Genomic DNA, 18,656 nt, shown 5'->3' on the forward strand with positions numbered 1-18,656 from the left:
CCAAGTATCTCACCAATTTCATCACATCCCACCTTCACTTTCATATCAACCATTACAACCATCTTTTTAACAGAACCATTTATACAGTGACTCAAATTTCTCAAGAAAATCTTAATTTCATCTATATCCATTAATAAGAGATGCATCTTATTTAAGCACACTGCTGAAGATTAAAGTAAAAAGTCTTGTTAGGCTCCTGCTTCCCACATTTATAATGTGATTAACAGAATGGGTGGATTTCTAGTCTCTCTACTCCTACAAGTTGACTTCTAAGATGCACAAACATCTCTTCTGTTCACAGAGATAATGAGCAAGCCTGTACAACACCTAGTGTTGTATTCATGAAAAGAGAGAATCCAATACAGTTTAATTCAACATAATTATACTATAACTCGCTGGTAAAAATTTATTTTACCTTACGAATACCTTATGCTGGTTCTTGGAGATATCTTCTACTCCTAAAGATCATTTTTCACCTAATTTTTCTTCATAAGAGTCTGGTCTACCAAGCTGTTAGATACTGCAGGCATATATTTGTTTTATTTTGTGCAACCATATTTGTTTGATATACCTTGGATATAGTTAACAAATTGTTCTGAGGTTAAGGAAGAGTGCAAGGTTGACTAAGGAGACTACAATTAATTTCCTAATATCTTATTTTGTGCTTCACATTCAAGTTCCATAAAATTTCCTTTTTTCTTTCAAAGCTTCATTTAGTGTATACCTGTGAGTCCCATACTTCATTTTCCACACACACTGATATTAAAAAGCATTACTCATAATGTTCTCCTGAAGAATGATTAACATTTCTCTGTTGAGCTCTACCTAACAGATGTGGCAATGGCTGGTGCATAAAATTTCCACATGGTGGTATTTAGTTTTAACATTCAGACCTGTCTGCATCTCTATCATGATGAACTCCAGAGTATTATGTTTTGGTTACTGTGATGCTATAAATAAGCTCTCTTTTTGTTTTAAAAATACAGGTCTAGGGGACAGGGGCATATACACTACAAAAAAAACAAACATATCTCCAGTGTTTCTACTCATTTAAAGTATGTTAAAATCCATGAAATTCCTAATGTCATACCTCTAACATACCTGTGGGGCTGTTCTGAGCATGACAAAGCTGAAGAATTTTTGTAGATAGCCATAAGTCTTACTCCAAGAACTTCAAGCTGGTGTAGCTTCTGCAGTGCATATTCACAGTCTTCATTACTCTTGAAACTGGAATCCAAATGATACAAAAACTATAGTTAATCTTACCATGTGACAGCAATCCATTATACATTTACAACATTTAATCAACTACAATAAGTATATCAGCTGACCTCAGTCAACCATGGGCACATTATTACCGGTGCTAAACGTTATCTCCCAGTAATGGTTCTTTCCAATAATAACATAGAGTATATTTTTCTTTCAGAAAAGAGGAGTGAATGTTGGGGTGAAGAAGGTGGTGAGAGTAAGTGAGCTTGGGAAGGAGACCTGTGTGGGGAAGTACCAGGAGAGACTGTGTACAGAATGGAAAAAGGTGAGAACAATGGAAGTAAGGGGAGTGGGGGAGGAATGGGATGTATTTAGGGAATCAGTGATGGATTGCGCAAAAGATGCTTGTGGCATGAGAAGAGTGGGAGGTGGGCTGTTTAGAAAGGGTAGTGAGTGGTGGGATGAAGAAGTAAGAGTATTAGTGAAAGAGAAGAGAGAGGCATTTGGACGATTTTTGCAGGGAAAAAATGCAATTGAGTGGGAGAAGTATAAAAGAAAGAGACAGGAGGTCAAGAGAAAGGTGCAAGAGGTGAAAAAAAGGGCAAATGAGAGTTGGGGTGAGAGACTATCAGTAAATTTTAGGGAGAATAAAAAGATGTTCTGGAAGGAGGTAAATAGGGTGCGTAAGACAAGGGAGCAAATGGGAACTTCAGTGAAGGGCGCAAATGGGGAGGTGATAACAAGTAGCGGTGATGTGAGAAGGAGATGGAATGAGTATTTTGAAGGTTTGTTGAATGTGTCTGATGACAGAGTGGCAGATATAGGGTGTTTTGGTCGAGGTGGTGTGCAAAGTGAGAGGGTTAGGGAAAATGATTTGGTAAACAGAGAAGAGGTAGTAAAAGCTTTGCGGAAGATGAAAGCCGGCAAGGCAGCAGGTTTGGATGGTATTGCAGTGGAATTTATTAAAAAAGGGGGTGACTGTATTGTTGACTGGTTGGTAAGGTTATTTAATGTATGTATGACTCATGGTGAGGTGCCTGAGGATTGGCGGAATGCGTGCATAGTGCCATTGTACAAAGGCAAAGGGGATAAGAGTGAGTGCTCAAATTACAGAGGTATAAGTTTGTTGAGTATTCCTGGTAAATTATATGGGAGGGTATTGATCGAGAGGGTGAAGGCATGTACAGAGCATCAGATTGGGGAAGAGCAGTGCGGTTTCAGAAGTGGTAGAGGATGTGTGGATCAGGTGTTTGCTTTGAAGAATGTATGTGAGAAATACTTAGAAAAGCAAATGGATTTGTATGTAGCATTTATGGATCTGGAGAAGGCATATGATAGAGTTGATAGAGATGCTCTGTGGAAGGTATTAAGAATATATGGTGTGGGAGGCAAGTTGTTAGAAGCAGTGAAAAGTTTTTATCGAGGATGTAAGGCATGTGTACGTGTAGGAAGAGAGGAAAGTGATTGGTTCTCAGTGAATGTAGGTTTGCGGCAGGGGTGTGTGATGTCTCCATGGTTGTTTAATTTGTTTATGGATGGGGTTGTAAGGGAGGTAAATGCAAGAGTCCTGGAAAGAGGGGCAAGTATGAAGTCTGTTGGGGATGAGAGAGCTTGGGAAGTGAGTCAGTTGTTGTTCGCTGATGATACAGCGCTGGTGGCTGATTCATGTGAGAAACTGCAGAAGCTGGTGACTGAGTTTGGTAAAGTGTGTGGAAGAAGAAAGTTGAGAGTAAATGTGAATAAGAGCAAGGTTATTAGGTACAGTAGGGGTGAGGGTCAAGTCAATTGGGAGGTGAGTTTGAATGGAGAAAAACTGGAGGAAGTGAAGTGTTTTAGATATCTGGGAGTGGATCTGTCAGCGGATGGAACCATGGAAGCGGAAGTGGATCATAGGGTGGGGGAGGGGGCGAAAATTTTGGGAGCCTTGAAAAATGTGTGGAAGTCGAGAACATTATCTCGGAAAGCGAAAATGGGTATGTTTGAGGGAATAGTGGTTCCAACAATGTTGTATGGTTGCGAGGCGTGGGCTATGGATAGAGATGTGCGCAGGAGGATGGATGTGCTGGAAATGAGATGTTTGAGGACAATGTGTGGTGTGAGGTGGTTTGATCGAGTAAGTAACGTAAGGGTAAGAGAGATGTGTGGAAATAAAAAGAGCGTGGTTGAGAGAGCAGAAGAGGGTGTTTTGAAATGGTTTGGGCACATGGAGAGAATGAGTGAGGAGAGATTGACCAAGAGGATATATGTGTCGGAGGTGGAGGGAACGAGGAGAAGAGGGAGACCAAATTGGAGGTGGAAAGATGGAGTGAAAAAGATTTTGTGTGATCGGGGCCTGAACATGCAGGAGGGTGAAAGGAGGGCAAGGAATAGAGTGAATTGGAGTCATGTGGTATACAGGGGTTGACGTGCTGTCAGTGGATTGAATCAAGGCATGTGAAGCGTCTGGGGTAAACCATGGAAAGCTGTGTAGGTATGTATATTTGCGTGTGTGGACGTGTGTATGTACATGTGTATGGGGGGGGGGGGTTGGGCCATTTCTTTCGTCTGTTTCCTTGCGCTACCTCGCAAACGCGGGAGACAGCGACAAAGTATAAAAAAAAAAAAAAAAAAAAAAATATTTTTCTTACTATTCCCTGGGGTTATCACAATTGCTACTTCATACCAATTTGTTTATCCCACTTTAATGAGATAATGTCAGGAATAAATTAACTACCCCCTCACAATGCACACTGACACCAACTCCTTCAGTGAATGAAATGCAAGACCAGCTGCCTGTGTCCCCTATTGCCTCACCCTAACCTCTGCATGCATCCACTCTCTCAATATGTATAATACAGGGAAATCAGAGCTTACCATTCACAGATAAGCCTCACAAACTATTGTAAGATTTACTTTGGTCACTTCATATGCTCTGGTTCAACCCAATGACACCACATCATCCATCCCTTATTACACAATTCAATTAATCATATTCCTTCTGAATTTTGAAGGTACTGATATTGGGCACTTTCTTGATCTCCCCCTGAGGCACTTCATATGCCTGGGAGTAGACCAGCATAAGTTAGAGGGCATCTGCACATGTAAACAATGTTTCACCTGGTTAAGTTATATGTCATTTTATCTATACTACAGACTAGTTAATATTGCAATATAACTCTAATGCCCTTTCTCCAGGGGTTCCTATAGCTTCAAAGCTGCACTAAAATCAGTATCATGGAAAGGATGGACACCTTTGGAGCAAGAAGGTTTCTGCAAGATTGCACAGTAATAATACAAACTCAATGAAGGTGAACTTTTACTCGCAATGAAATCACAAGACAGTAGAGTCCAGCAATGCCATAATGTTCTAGTTAACTGTAATAAAGTTTTTGATGATTCTTTCAAAGAAATCATCACTTCAAAGAAGTCCATCCTGTCTCAGCTACTGAGTGTAATGTAGCCTTGGAGCTGCAAGAGCTCTTGTATGGAGAAAATTTTGAGGCAACAAAGAGGTTTTGATAGCCTGGAATAATGGACATGACAGCAAATGGAAGCAGAGGCGAGTCATAGGGTGGGTGAGAGGACAAAGTTCTGGGAACATGTGTGGAAAGAGGGGTTGTTATATAGGACTAAAATGGGTATGTTTAAAGGTATAGTAGTCCAAATAATGTTCTAAAGTTGCAAGGCATGGGCTACAGATAAGAAAGTGTGGAGGAGGGTAAATGTGTTGGAAATGAAATATTGAAGACAACATGTGGTGTCTGGTGGTTTGAAGTAATGGTAAGGTAAGAAAGAGATGTAGTCATGAAAAAAGTATGGTTTACATGACTTTACATGAGAAAGATAGACAACAGAAGGCCTGATTGGCTCTCAACTGGGTTGTCTGGAATAAAAAATTTAACAAGAAAATGTGATTCTGCTCAGCAGTTTTTAAGCTATCATTGACTTGCCCTCTAGTGTCCCCATTACCACTGTCATTTATACAGTTTTATTTCTGGCATTTTTCTCAGAGTATACCTGAATTTATAAAATATTTGTCTAAATGTCTTATGAAGGTACTTATAGTCTTAGCATTCACTATGTCTGATGGTAACTTATTCCAGTGCTCAAAACACCAATAGGAAAAGAAGCTTTTTCCCACATCTATACTACATCTTTTAGCTTGGAGTTTTATTCCATTTGTCCAGGTAACCATATATTCTTGTATTTCGAAGATGTTCAGGATTTACTGTCTCGAACTTCTTCAGAATTTTGAACATTAGTATTAAGTCACTGCAAAGTCACTACATTCTTTAAGCAAGAAGAGATCCAATCATCTTAGCCTCTCTTAGTATGCCAGATTTCTAAGGAATGGGATAAATTTTCTCATGCGTCTTATTTTTTTTTGTTATACTTTGTTGCTGTCTCCCGCGTTAGCAAGGTAGCACAAAGAAACAGACAAAAGAATGGCCCAACCCACCCATAGAGCATCTTTGTACTTGCTCTAATTTTTCCCTCACCTTTATTGTATAGTCTGGGGACCAAAACTGGACTGCATATTCAGGTTTGTGGTATTACTAGAGAATTATAAAGTGTGAGAATCGTGTCTGGTGTCTTGTAATCTATGTTCCTGGCCTTGAAACCTAACATTTGGTTGCCTTTTATACTTGCTGCTTGACACTGTTTAGTATACTTCATATTTTTGCAAATGACAACTCCAAGGTCCTCTTCCTCATTTACTTTAGTTAAAGAGTATCGGAATAGTTTGTAGTCGTAACATATATTCTCGTCTCCAAAGTGCATAACTTTACACTTGTCTACTCTACCAGTAAATCAAGATCTCTTTGAATCATTTCGCAGTCCCGCCTGCTTATAGCTCTACCTCCTAGTTTAGTATTGTCAGCAAGTTTGGAGATCTTAGATATGAGATCAAGTTCTAGGTCGTTAATATATATCATAAAAGGAATGGGGCCTAAGACTGACCCCTGTGGCACACCAATCGTTACATCTAGCCAATCTGAAGCTTCACCATTTAATACTACATGCTGTATCCTTCTGGTACGCTAGTCTCTGATCCATGTACAGAGTTCTTAATTGATTCCATGTTCTGAGTTTATGTAAAAGTCTCTTGAGAGGTACGTTATCAAAAGCCTTTTGGACATCTAAATATAACACATCAGACAGTACTTTTTTGTCCCAGTTCTGATAAATAACATTAAAAAATTTCAGCAAATTTGTCAGGCAGGATCTTCTAATGTAGAAACCGTTAGTTGTCTGATATAATTTTATGATCTAGAAATGTGAAATTTTTTTCTTGTATTACTTTTTCCATCATTTTATCGAACTGACAAAAGGCTATTTGGGTGGTAGTTCAATGCACACTTTCTGTCTCCTATTTACTATATAGGGATCAAATTTGCTAGTTTCCAGTCAGTTGTCACCTGACTATCCAATATTTTTGTTATGGGGTATATCAGCTGTCTCCTGACCTCTTTTCAAAATCTAGGAGCTTAGTTATCTGGGCCATTGGATTTATTAGGATTCAATTGGTCCATGTATTTAAGTACTTCCGAGCTCTTTGTTTCTCTAACCTTCAACTCTTCTTCATCAGGTCCTTGAAACATTTTCACTGGTTGTGGTATTCGAGATGTTTCTTCAATTGTGAATACAGAGTTAAAGGAATAATTAAATACTGTAGCAATTTCCTTGTCCTCAGTAGTTAGTGTACCATGTTCACTTCTTAATGGTCCAATTCCTTCTTTTACTGTCTTCCTTTGTCTTATACATGTGAAGAATTTCTTAGGACTGTTCTTAACTTTCAAAGAAATTCTTTTTTCTTCCTCACATTTACTCCTGTCTTATGATATTCTTACACTCCTTGGATTTTGATTAATTCCTGGTGATATTCATTGGTTTCCAGTGATTTGAATTTCTTATATGTTTTCTTCTTTTGGCAAATAAGTCCTTCTATTCTCCTATTCATCCATTATGGTTTAGAAATATTGCAAGTTCTCTTCATAATTTGAGGAGTATGTTAATTTTCAATCTCGTGTCGTATGTTTTTAGAATTATCCCACATTTCCTCTACCGTGTGAACATCAAGAGTTTGTTGTCATAAATTTCAAAATCTAAATCTATCTCTAATGCAATCAAACTGATGACTGTTTGACAAACTCTCGCCTACTTCTCAAGAGTTGATTAAGTTTGTCACTAGTGAAGACAAGATCAAGAATGTTTTTACAAGTTGGTTTTATTAATCAATTGTCCTAGAATGAGTAAGGAGAGGTTGACAAAGATGATGTACGTATCAGAATATGAGGTGTATCAAGGAAAGGTAGACTCCGTAGGAGTGAGAATGACACAAATCTCACCAAAGGTGATTTTTCACTTGTGCAGTAACCGTAAGTAAGTGAAGTCAAGTAACACACACACACACACACACGTGTGTTTTTTTTTTTTTTTTTTTTTTTTTTATACTTTGTCGCTGTCTCCCGCGTTTGCGAGGTAGCGCAAGGAAACAGACGAAAGAAATGGCCCAACCCCCCCCCATACACATGTACATACACACGTCCACACACGCAAATATACATACCTACACAGCTTTCCATGGTTTACCCCAGACGCTTCACATGCCTTGATTCAATCCACTGACAGCACGTCAACCCCTGTATACCACATCGCTCCAATTCACTCTATTCCTTGCCCTCCTTTCACCCTCCTGCATGTTCAGGCCCCGATCACACAAAATCTTTTTCACTCCATCTTTCCACCTCCAATTTGGTCTCCCTCTTCTCCTCGTTCCCTCCACCTCCGACACATATATCCTCTTGGTCAATCTTTCCTCACTCATTCTCTCCATGTGCCCAAACCACTTCAAAACACCCTCTTCTGCTCTCTCAACCACGCTCTTTTTATTTCCACACATCTCTCTTACCCTTACGTTACTTACTCGATCAAACCACCTCACACCACACATTGTCCTCAAACATCTCATTTCCAGCACATCCATCCTCCTGCGCACAACTCTATCCATAGCCCACGCCTCGCAACCATACAACATTGTTGGAACCACTATTCCTTCAAACATACCCATTTTTGCTTTCCGAGATAATGTTCTCGACTTCCACACATTTTTCAAGGCTCCCAAAATTTTCGCCCCCTCCCCCACCCTATGATCCACTTCCGCTTCCATGGTTCCATCCGCTGCCAGATCCACTCCCAGATATCTAAAACACTTCACTTCCTCCAGTTTTTCTCCATTCAAACTCACCTCCCAATTGACTTGACCCTCAACCCTACTGTACCTAATAACCTTGCTCTTATTCACATTTACTCTTAACTTTCTTCTTCCACACACTTTACCAAATTCAGTCACCAGCTTCTGCAGTTTCTCACATGAATCAGCCACCAGCGCTGTATCATCAGCGAACAACAACTGACTCACTTCCCAAGCTCTCTCATCCCCAACAGACTTCATACTTGCCCCTCTTTCCAGGACTCTTGCATTTACCTCCCTAACAACCCCATCCATAAACAAATTAAACAACCATGGAGACATCACACACCCCTGCCGCAAACCTACATTCACTGAGAACCAATCACTTTCCTCTCTTCCTACACGTACACATGCCTTACATCCTCGATAAAAACTTTTCACTGCTTCTAACAACTTGCCTCCCACACCATATATTCTTAATACCTTCCACAGAGCATCTCTATCAACTCTATCATATGCCTTCTCCAGATCCATAAATGCTACATACAAATCCATTTGCTTTTCTAAGTATTTCTCACATACATTCTTCAAAGCAAACACCTGATCCACACATCCTCTACCACTTCTGAAACCGCACTGCTCTTCCCCAATCTGATGCTCTGTACATGCCTTCACCCTCTCAATCAATACCCTCCCATATAATTTACCAGGAATACTCAACAAACTTATACCTCTGTAATTTGAGCACTCACTCTTATCCCCTTTGCCTTTGTACAATGGCACTATGCACGCATTCCGCCAATCCTCAGGCACCTCACCATGAGTCATACATACATTAAATAACCTTACCAACCAGTCAACAATACAGTCACCCCCTTTTTTAATAAATTCCACTGCAATACCATCCAAACCTGCTGCCTTGCCGGCTTTCATCTTTCGCAAAGCTTTTACTACCTCTTCTCTGTTTACCAAATCATTTTCCCTAACCCTCTCACTTTGCACACCACCTCGACCAAAACACCCTATATCTGCCACTCTGTCATCAGACACATTCAACAAACCTTCAAAATACTCATTCCATCTCCTTCTCACATCACCACTACTTGTTATCACCTCCCCATTTACGCCCTTCACTGAAGTTCCCATTTGCTCCCTTGTCTTACGCACCCTATTTACCTCTTTCCAGAACATCTTTTTATTCTCCCTAAAATTTACTGATAGTCTCTCACCCCAACTCTCATTTGCCCTTTTTTTCACCTCTTGCACCTTTCTCTTGACCTCCTGTCTCTTTCTTTTATACTTCTCCCACTCAATTGCATTTTTTCCCTGCAATATATTTATTTATTTTTTGCTTTGTCGCTGTCTCCCGCATTAGCGAGGTAGCGCAAGGAAGCAGACAAAAGAATAACCCAACCCACTCACATACACATGTATATACATATACATCCACACACGCAAATATACATACCTATGCATCTCAACGTATACATATATATACACACACAGACATATTCATATATACACATGTACATAATTCATACTTGCTGCCTTTATTCATTCCCATCGCCACCCCGCCACACATGAAATAAAAGCCCCCTCGCCCCTCATGTGTGCGAAGTAGCACTAGGAAAAGACAACAAAGACCACATTCGTTCACACCCAGTCTCTAGCTGTCATGTAATAATGCACCGAAACCACACCTCCCTTTCCACATCCAGGCCCCACAAAACTTTCCATGGTTTACCCCAGACGCTTCACATGCCCTGGTTCAATCAATTGACAGCACGTCGACCCTGGTATACCACATCGTTCCAATTCACTCTATTCCTTGCATGCCTTTCACCCTCCTGCATGTTCAGGCCACGATCACCCAAAATCTTTTTCACTCCATCTTTCCACCTCCAATTTGGTCTCCCACTTCTCCTCGTTCCCTCCACCTCTGATACATATATCCTCTTTGTCAATCTTTCCTCACTCATTCTCTCCATGTGACCAAACCATTTCAAAACACCTTCTGCTCTCTCAACCACACTCTTTTTATTACCACACAGTTCTCTTACCCTTTCATTACTTACTCGGTCAAACCACCTCACACCACATACTGTCCTCAAACATCTCATTTCCAGCACATCCAACCACCTCCGCACTACTCCACCTATAGCCCACGCCTCGCAACCATATAACATTGTTGAAACCACTATTCCTTCAAACATACCCATTTTTGCTTTCCGAGATAATGTTCTTGCCTTCCACACATTTTCAATGCTCCCAGAACTTTTGTCCCCTCCCCAACCCTATGACTCACTCCAGATTCCATGGTTCCATCCGCTGCCAAATCCACTCCCAGACATCTAAAACACTTCACTTCCTCCAGTTTTTCTCCATTCAAACTTGCCTCCCAATTGACTTGTCCCTCAACCCAACTTTACCTAATAACCTTGCTCTTATTTACATTTACTCTCAGCTTTCTTCTTTCACACACTTTACCAAACTCAGTCACCAGCTTCTGCAGTCCCTCCCGAATCAGCCACCAGTGCTGTATCATCAGCGAACAACAACTGATTCACTTCCCAAGCTCTCTCATCCACATCAGACTGCATACTTGCCCCTCTCTCCAAAACTCTTACATTCACCTCCCTAACAACCCCATCCATAAACAAATTAAACAACCATGGAGACATCACACACCCCTGCCTCAAACCTACATTTACTGACTTTCTTCCTACTCATACACAAGCCTTACATCCTTGATAAAAACTTTTCACTGCTTCTAACAACTTGCCTCCCACACCATATATTCTTAATACCTTCCACAGAGCATCTCCATCAACTCTATCATATGCCTTCTCCAGATCCATAAATGCTACATACAAATCCATTTGCTTTTCTAGGTATTTCTCACCTGATCCACACATCTTCTACCACTTCTGAAGCCACACTGCTCTTCCCCAATCTGATGCTTTGTACATGCCTTCACCCTCTCAATCAGTACCCTCCCATATAGTTTCCCAGGAATACTCAACAAATTTATACCTCTGTAATTTGAGCACTCACCTTTGTCCCCTTTGCCTTTGTACAATGGCTTTTGTCCCCTTTTGCCTTTGTACAATGGCACTATGCAAGCATTCCGCCAATCCTCAGGCACCTCACCATAAGTCATACATACATTAAATAACCTTGCAAACCAGTCAACAACACAGTCACCCCCTTTTATAACAAATTCCATTGCAGTACCATCCAAACCCGCTGCCTTGCTGGCTTTCATCTTTCGCATACATATCCTCCCCATTTGAGCCCTTCATCGATGCTCCCATTTGCTTTCTTGTCTTCCACACTTTATTAACTTCCTTCCAAAACATCGTTTTATTCTCCCAAAAATTTAATGATACTCTCTCACCCCAACTCTCAATTTGCCCTCTTTTTCACCTCTTGTACCTTTCTCTTGACCTCCTGCCTCACATCTCCCAGTCATTACCACTAATTCCCTGCAAAACTCGTCCAAATGCCTATCTCTTTTCTTTCACTAATAATCTTACTTCTTCATGCCACCACTCACTACCCTTTCTAATCCGCCCACCTCCCACGCTTCTCATGCCACAAGCATCTTTTGCGCAAGCCATCACTGCTTCCCTAAATACATTCCATTCCTCCCCCACTCCCCTTATGCCCTTTGCTCTCACCTCCTTTGCTCTCCTTCTTCTGTTTCCCCTTTTAGAAACAAGAATATATATATATATATATATTTTTTTTTTTTTTTTTTTTCTTTATACTTTGTCGCTGTCTCCCGCGTTTGCGAGGTAGCGCAAGGAAACAGACGAAAGAAATGGCCCAACCCCCCCCATACACATGTACATACACACGTCCACACACGCAAATATACATACCTACACAGCTTTCCATGGTTTACCCCAGACGCTTCACATGCCTTGATTCAATCCACTGACAGCACGTCAACCCCGGTATACCACATCGCTCCAATTCACTCTATTCCTTGCCCTCCTTTCACCCTCCTGCATGTTCAGGCCCCGATCACACAAAATCTTTTTCACTCCATCTTTCCACCTCCAATTTGGTCTCCCTCTTCTCCTCGTTCCCTCCACCTCCAACACATATATCCTCTTGGTCAATCTTTCCTCACTCATTCTCTCCATGTGCCCAAACCACTTCAAAACACCCTCTTATGCTCTCTCAACCACGCTCTTTTTATTTCCACACATCTCTCTTACCCTTACGTTACTCACTCGATCAAACCACCTCACACCACACATTGTCCTCAAACATCTCATTTCCAGCACCTCCATCCTCCTGCGCACAACTCTATCCATAGCCCACGCCTCGCAACCATACAACATTGATGGAACCACTATTCCTTCAAACATACCCATTTTTGCTTTCCGAGATACTGTTCTCGACTTCCACACATTCTTCAAGGCCCCCAGAATTTTCGCCCCCTCCCCCACCCTATGATCCACTTCCGCTTCCATGGTTCCATCCGCTGCCAGATCCACTCCCAGATATCTAAAACACTTCACTTCCTCCAGTTTTTCTCCATTCAAACTCACCTCCCAATTGACTTGACCCTCAACCCTACTGTACCTAATAACCTTGCTCTTATTCACATTTACTCTTAACTTTCTTCTTCCACACACTTTACCAAACTCAGTCACCAGCTTCTGCAGTTTCTCACATGAATCAGCCACCAGCGCTGTATCATCAGCGAACAACAACTGACTCACTTCCCAAGCTCTCTCATCCCCAACAGACTTCATACTTGCCCCTCTTTCCAAAACTCTTGCATTTACCTCCCTAACAACCCCATCCATAAACAAATTAAACAACCATGGAGACATCACACACCCCTGCCGCAAACCTACATTCACTGAGAACCAATCACTTTCCTCTCTTCCTACACGTACACATGCCTTACATCCTCGATAAAAACTTTTCACTGCTTCTAACAACTTTCCTCCCACACCATATATTCTTAATACCTTCCACAGAGCATCTCTATCAACTCTATCATATGCCTTCTCCAGATCCATAAATGCTACATACAAATCCATTTGCTTTTCTAAGTATTTCTCACATACATTCTTCAAAGCAAACACCTGATCCACACATCCTCTACCACTTCTGAAACCACACTGCTCTTCCCCTATCTGATGCTCTGTACATGCCTTCACCCTCTCAATCAATACCCTCCCATATAATTTACCAGGAATACTCAACAAACTTATACCTCTGTAATTTGAGCACTCACTCTTATCCCCTTTACCTTTGTACAATGGAACTATGCACGCATTTCGCCAATCCTCAGGCACCTCACCGTGAGTCATACATACATTAAATAACCTTACCAACCAGTCAACAATACAGTCACCCCCTTTTTTAATAAATTCCACTGCAATACCATCCAAACCTGCTGCCTTGCCGGCTTTCATCTTCCGCAAAGCTTTCATTCATTTTCAAGCTAGAAGTTTCAGTGTTCTAAATTGTTTCTTACATTTTTCATATGTATATATATGTATGTGTGTGTGTGTATATGTGCGTATGTGTGTGTATGTGTGTGTGTGTGTGTGTGTGTGTGTGTGTGTATATATATATGTATATTATCCCTGGGGATAGGAGTGAAAGAATACTTCCAACGTATTCCTCGCGTGTCGTAGAAAACGACTAGAGGGGACGGGAGCGGGGGGCCAGAAATCCTCCCCTCCTTGTATTAACTTTCTAAAATGGGAAACAGAAGAAGGAGTCACGCGGGGAGTGCTCATCCTCCTCGAAGGCTCAGAGTGGGGTGCCTAAATGTGTGTGGATGTAACCAAGATGTGAAAAAAGGAGAGATAGGTAGTATGTTTGAGGAAAGGAACCTGGATGTTTTGGCTCTGAGTGAAACGAAGCTCAAGGGTAAAGGGGAAGAGTGGTTTGGGAATGTCTGGGGAGTAAAGTCAGGGGTTAGTGAGAGGACAAGAGCAAGGGAAGGAGTAGCAATACTTCTGAAACAGGAGTTGTGGGAGTATGTGATAGAATGTAAGAAAGTAAATTCTCGATTAATATGGGTAAAACTGAAAGTTGATGGAGAGAGATGGGTGATTATTGGTGCATATGCACCTGGGCATGAGAAGAAAGATCATGAGAGGCAAGTGTTTTGGGAGCAGCTGAATGAGTGTGTTAGTGGTTTTGATGCACGAGACCGGGTTATAGTGATGGGTGATTTGAATGCAAAGGTGAGTAATGTGGCAGTTGAGGGAATAATTGGTATACATGGGGTGTTCAGTGTTGTAAATGGAAATGGTGGAGAGCTTGTAGATTTATGTGCTGAAAAAGGACTGATGATTGGGAATACCTGGTTTAAAAAGCGAGATATACATAAGTATACTTATGTAAGTAGGAGAGATGGCCAGAGAGCATTATTGGATTACGTGTTAATTGACAGGCGCGCGAAAGAGAGACTTTTGGATGTTAATGTGCTGAGAGGTGCAACTGGAGGGATGTCTGATCATTATCTTGTGGAGGCTAAGGTGAAGATTTGTATGGGTTTTCAGAAAAAAAGAGTGAATGTTGGGGTGAAGAGGGTGGTGAGAGTAAGTGAGCTTGGGAAGGAGACTTGTGTGAGGAAGTACCAGGAGAGACTGAGTACAGAATGGAAAAAGGTGAGAACAATGGAAGTAAGGGGAGTGGGGGAGGAATGGGATGTATTTAGGGAATCAGTGATGGATTGCGCAAAAGATGCTTGTGGCATGAGAAGAGTGGGAGGTGGGTTGATTAGAAAGGGTAGTGAGTGGTGGGATGAAGAAGTAAGAGTATTAGTGAAAGAGAAGAGAGAGGCATTTGGACAATTTTTGCAGGGAAAAAATGCAATTGAGTGGGAGACGTATAAAAGAAAGAGACAGGAGGTCAAGAGAAAGGTGCAAGAGGTGAAAAAAAGGGCAAATGAGAGTTGGGGTGAGAGAGTATCATTAAATTTTAGGGAGAATAAAAAGATGTTCTGGAAGGAGGTAAATAAAGTGCGTAAGACAAGGGAGCAAATGGGAACTTCAGTGAAGGGCGCAAATGGGGAGGTGATAACAAGTAGTGGTGATGTGAGAAGGAGATGGAGTGAGTATTTTGAAGGTTTGTTGAATGTGTTTGATGATAGAATGGCAGATATAGGGTGTTTTGGTCGAGGTGGTGTGCAAAGTGAGAGGGTTAGGGAAAATGATTTGGTAAACAGAGAAGAGGTAGTAAAAGCTTTGCGGAAGATGAAAGCCGGCAAGGCAGCTGGTTTGGATGGTATTGCAGTGGAATTTTTTAAAAAAGGGGGTGACTGTATTGTTGACTGGTTGGTAAGGTTATTTAATGTATGTATGACTCACGGTGAGGTGCCTGAGGATTGGCGGAATGCGTGCATAGTGCCATTGTACAAAGGCAAAGGGGATAAGAGTGAGTGCTCAAATTACAGAGGTATAAGTTTGTTGAGTATTCCTGGTAAATTATATGGGAGGGTATTGATTGAGAGGGTGAAGGCATGTACAGAGCATCAGATTGGGGAAGAGCAGTGTGGTTTCAGAAGTGGTAGAGGATGTGTGGATCAGGTGTTTGCTTTGAAGAATGTATGTGAGAAATACTTAGAAAAGCAAATGGATTTGTATGTAGCATTTATGGATCTGGAGAAGGCATATGATAGAGTTGATAGAGATGCTCTGTGGAAGGTATTAAGAATATATGGTGTGGGAGGAAAGTTGTTAGAAGCAGTGAAAAGTTTTTATCGAGGATGTAAGGCATGTGTACGTGTAGGAAGAGAGGAAAGTGATTGGTTCTCAGTGAATGTAGGTTTGCGGCAGGGGTGTGTGATGTCTCCATGGTTGTTTAATTTGTTTATGGATGGGGTTGTTAGGGAGGTGAATGCAAGAGTTTTGGAAAGAGGGGCAAGTATGAAGTCTGTTGGGGATGAGAGAGCTTGGGAAGTGAGTCAGTTGTTGTTCGCTGATGATACAGCACTGGTGGCTGATTCATGTGAGAAACTGCACAAGCTGGTGACTGAGTTTGGTAAAGTGTGTGAAAGAAGAAAGTTAAGAGTAAATGTGAATAAGAGCAAGGTTATTAGGTACAGTAGGGTTGAGGGTCAAGTCAATTGGGAGGTGAGTTTGAATGGAGAAAAACTGGAGGAAGTAAAGTGTTTTAGATATCTGGGAGTGGATCTGGCAGCGGATGGAACCATGGAAGCGGAAGTGGATCATAGGGTGGGGGAGGGGGCGAAAATTCTGGGAGCCTTGAAGAATGTGTGGAAGTCGAGAACATTATCTCGGAAAGCAAAAATGGGTATGTTTGAAGGAATAGTGGTTCCAACAATGTTGTATGGTTGCGAGGCGTGGGCTATGGATAGAGTTGTGCGCAGGAGGATCGATGTGCTGGAAATGAGATGTTTGAGGACAATGTGTGGTGTGAGGTGGTTTGATCGAGTAAGTAACGTAAGGGTAAGAGAGATGTGTGGAAATAAAAAGAGCGTGGTTGAGAGAGCAGAAGAGGGTGTTTTGAAATGGTTTGGGCACATGGAGAGAATGAGTGAGGAAAGATTGACCAAGAGGATATATGTGTCGGAGGTGGAGGGAACAAGGAGAAGAGGGAGACCAAATTGGAGGTGGAAAGATGGAGTGAAAAAGATTTTGTGTGATCGGGGCCTGAACATGCAGGAGGGTGAAAGGAGGGCAAGGAATAGAGTGAATTGGAGCGATGTGGTATACCGGGGTTGACGTGCTGTCAGTGGATTGAATCGGCATGTGAAGCGTCTGGGGTAAACCATGGAAAGCTGTGTAGGTATGTATATTTGCGTGTGTGGACGTATGTATATACATGTGTATGGGGGTGGGTTGGGCCATTTCTTTCGTCTGTTTCCTTGCGCTACCTCGCAAACGCGGGAGACAGCGACAAAGCAAAAAAAAAAAAAAAAAAAAATATATATATATATATATATATATATATATATATATATATATATATATATATATATATTCTTTTTCTTTCAAACTATTCGCCATTTCCCGCAATAGCGAGGTAGCGTTAAGAACAGAGGACTGGGCCTCTGAGGGAATATCCTCACCTGGCCCCCTTCTCTGTTCCTTCTTTTGGAAAATTAAAAAAAAAAAACAAGAGGGGAGGATTTCCAGCCCCCCGCTCCCTCCCCTTTTAGTTGCCTTCTACGACACGCAGGGAATACGTGGGAAGTATTCTTTCTCCCCTATCCCCAGGGATAGGGATATATATATTTATATATAAGAAGGAACAGAGAAGGGGGCCAGGTGAGGATATTCCCTCAAAGGCCCAGTCCTCTGTTCTTAACGCTACCTATCGCGGGAAATGGTTCTCAGTGAATGTAGGTTTGCAGCAGGGGTGTGTGATGTCTCCATGGTTGTTTAATTTGTTTATGGATGGGGTTGTTAGGGAGGTGAATGCAAGAGTTTTGGAAAGAGGGGCAAGTATGCAGTCTGTTGGGGATGTGAGAGCTTGGGAAGTGAGTCAGTTGTTGTTTGCTGATGATACAGCGCTGGTGGCTGATTCATGTGAGAAACTGCACAAGCTGGTGACTGAGTTTGGTAAAGTGTGTGAAAGAAGAAAGTTAAGAGTAAATGTGAATAAGAGCAAGGTTATTAGGTACAGTAGGGTTGAGGGTCAAGTCAATTGGGAGGTAAGTTTGAATGGAGAAAAACTGGAGGAAGCAAAGTGTTTTAGATATCTGGGAGTGGATCTGGCAGCGGATGGAACCATGGAAGCGGAAGTGAATCATAGGGTGGGGGAGGGGGCGAAAATCCTGGGAGCCTCGAAGAATGTGTGGAAGTCGAGAACATTATTTCGGAAAGCAAAAATGGGTATGTTCGAAGGAATAGTGGTTCCAACAATGTTGTATGGTTGCGAGGCGTGGGCTATGGATAGAGTAGTGCGCAGGAGGGTGGATGTGCTGGAAATGAGATGTTTGAGGACAATATGTGGTGTGAGGTGGTTTGATCGAGTAAGTAATGTAAGGGTAAGAGAGGTGTGTGGAAATAAGAAGAGTGTTGTTGAGAGAGGAGAAGAGGGTGTTTTGAAATGGTTTGGGCACATGGAGAGAATGAGTGAGGAAAGATTGACCAAGAGGATATATGTGTTGGAGGTGGAGGGAACGAGGAGAAGTGGGAGACCAAATTGGAGGTGGAAAGATGGAGTGAAAAAGATTTTGAGTGATCGGGGCCTGAGCATGCAGGAGGGTGAAAGGCGGGCAAGGAATAGAGTGAATTGGATCGATGTGGTATACTGGGGTCGA

The 18,656-nt window shown here is 41.8% G+C and overlaps 1 protein-coding gene across 2 annotated transcripts in view; it reads right to left on the reverse strand.

Annotated features, from left to right (window-relative positions):
- Nucleotides 1–18,656, reverse strand: part of LOC139749116 (RNA-binding region-containing protein 3) — a 75,447-nt gene that overhangs the window by 37,195 nt on the left and 19,596 nt on the right. For both annotated transcript variants that reach the window (XM_071662709.1, XM_071662710.1), the window contains exon 3: nt 1,102–1,227. In XM_071662709.1, the coding sequence (XP_071518810.1) occupies nt 1,102–1,227 (126 nt within the window). The remainder of the gene's footprint in view (nt 1–1,101; nt 1,228–18,656) is intronic.

The sequence above is a fragment of the Panulirus ornatus genome, chromosome 6 (genome assembly GCF_036320965.1).
Source record: "Panulirus ornatus isolate Po-2019 chromosome 6, ASM3632096v1, whole genome shotgun sequence".
Classification (NCBI taxonomy): Eukaryota; Metazoa; Arthropoda; class Malacostraca; order Decapoda; family Palinuridae; genus Panulirus; species Panulirus ornatus.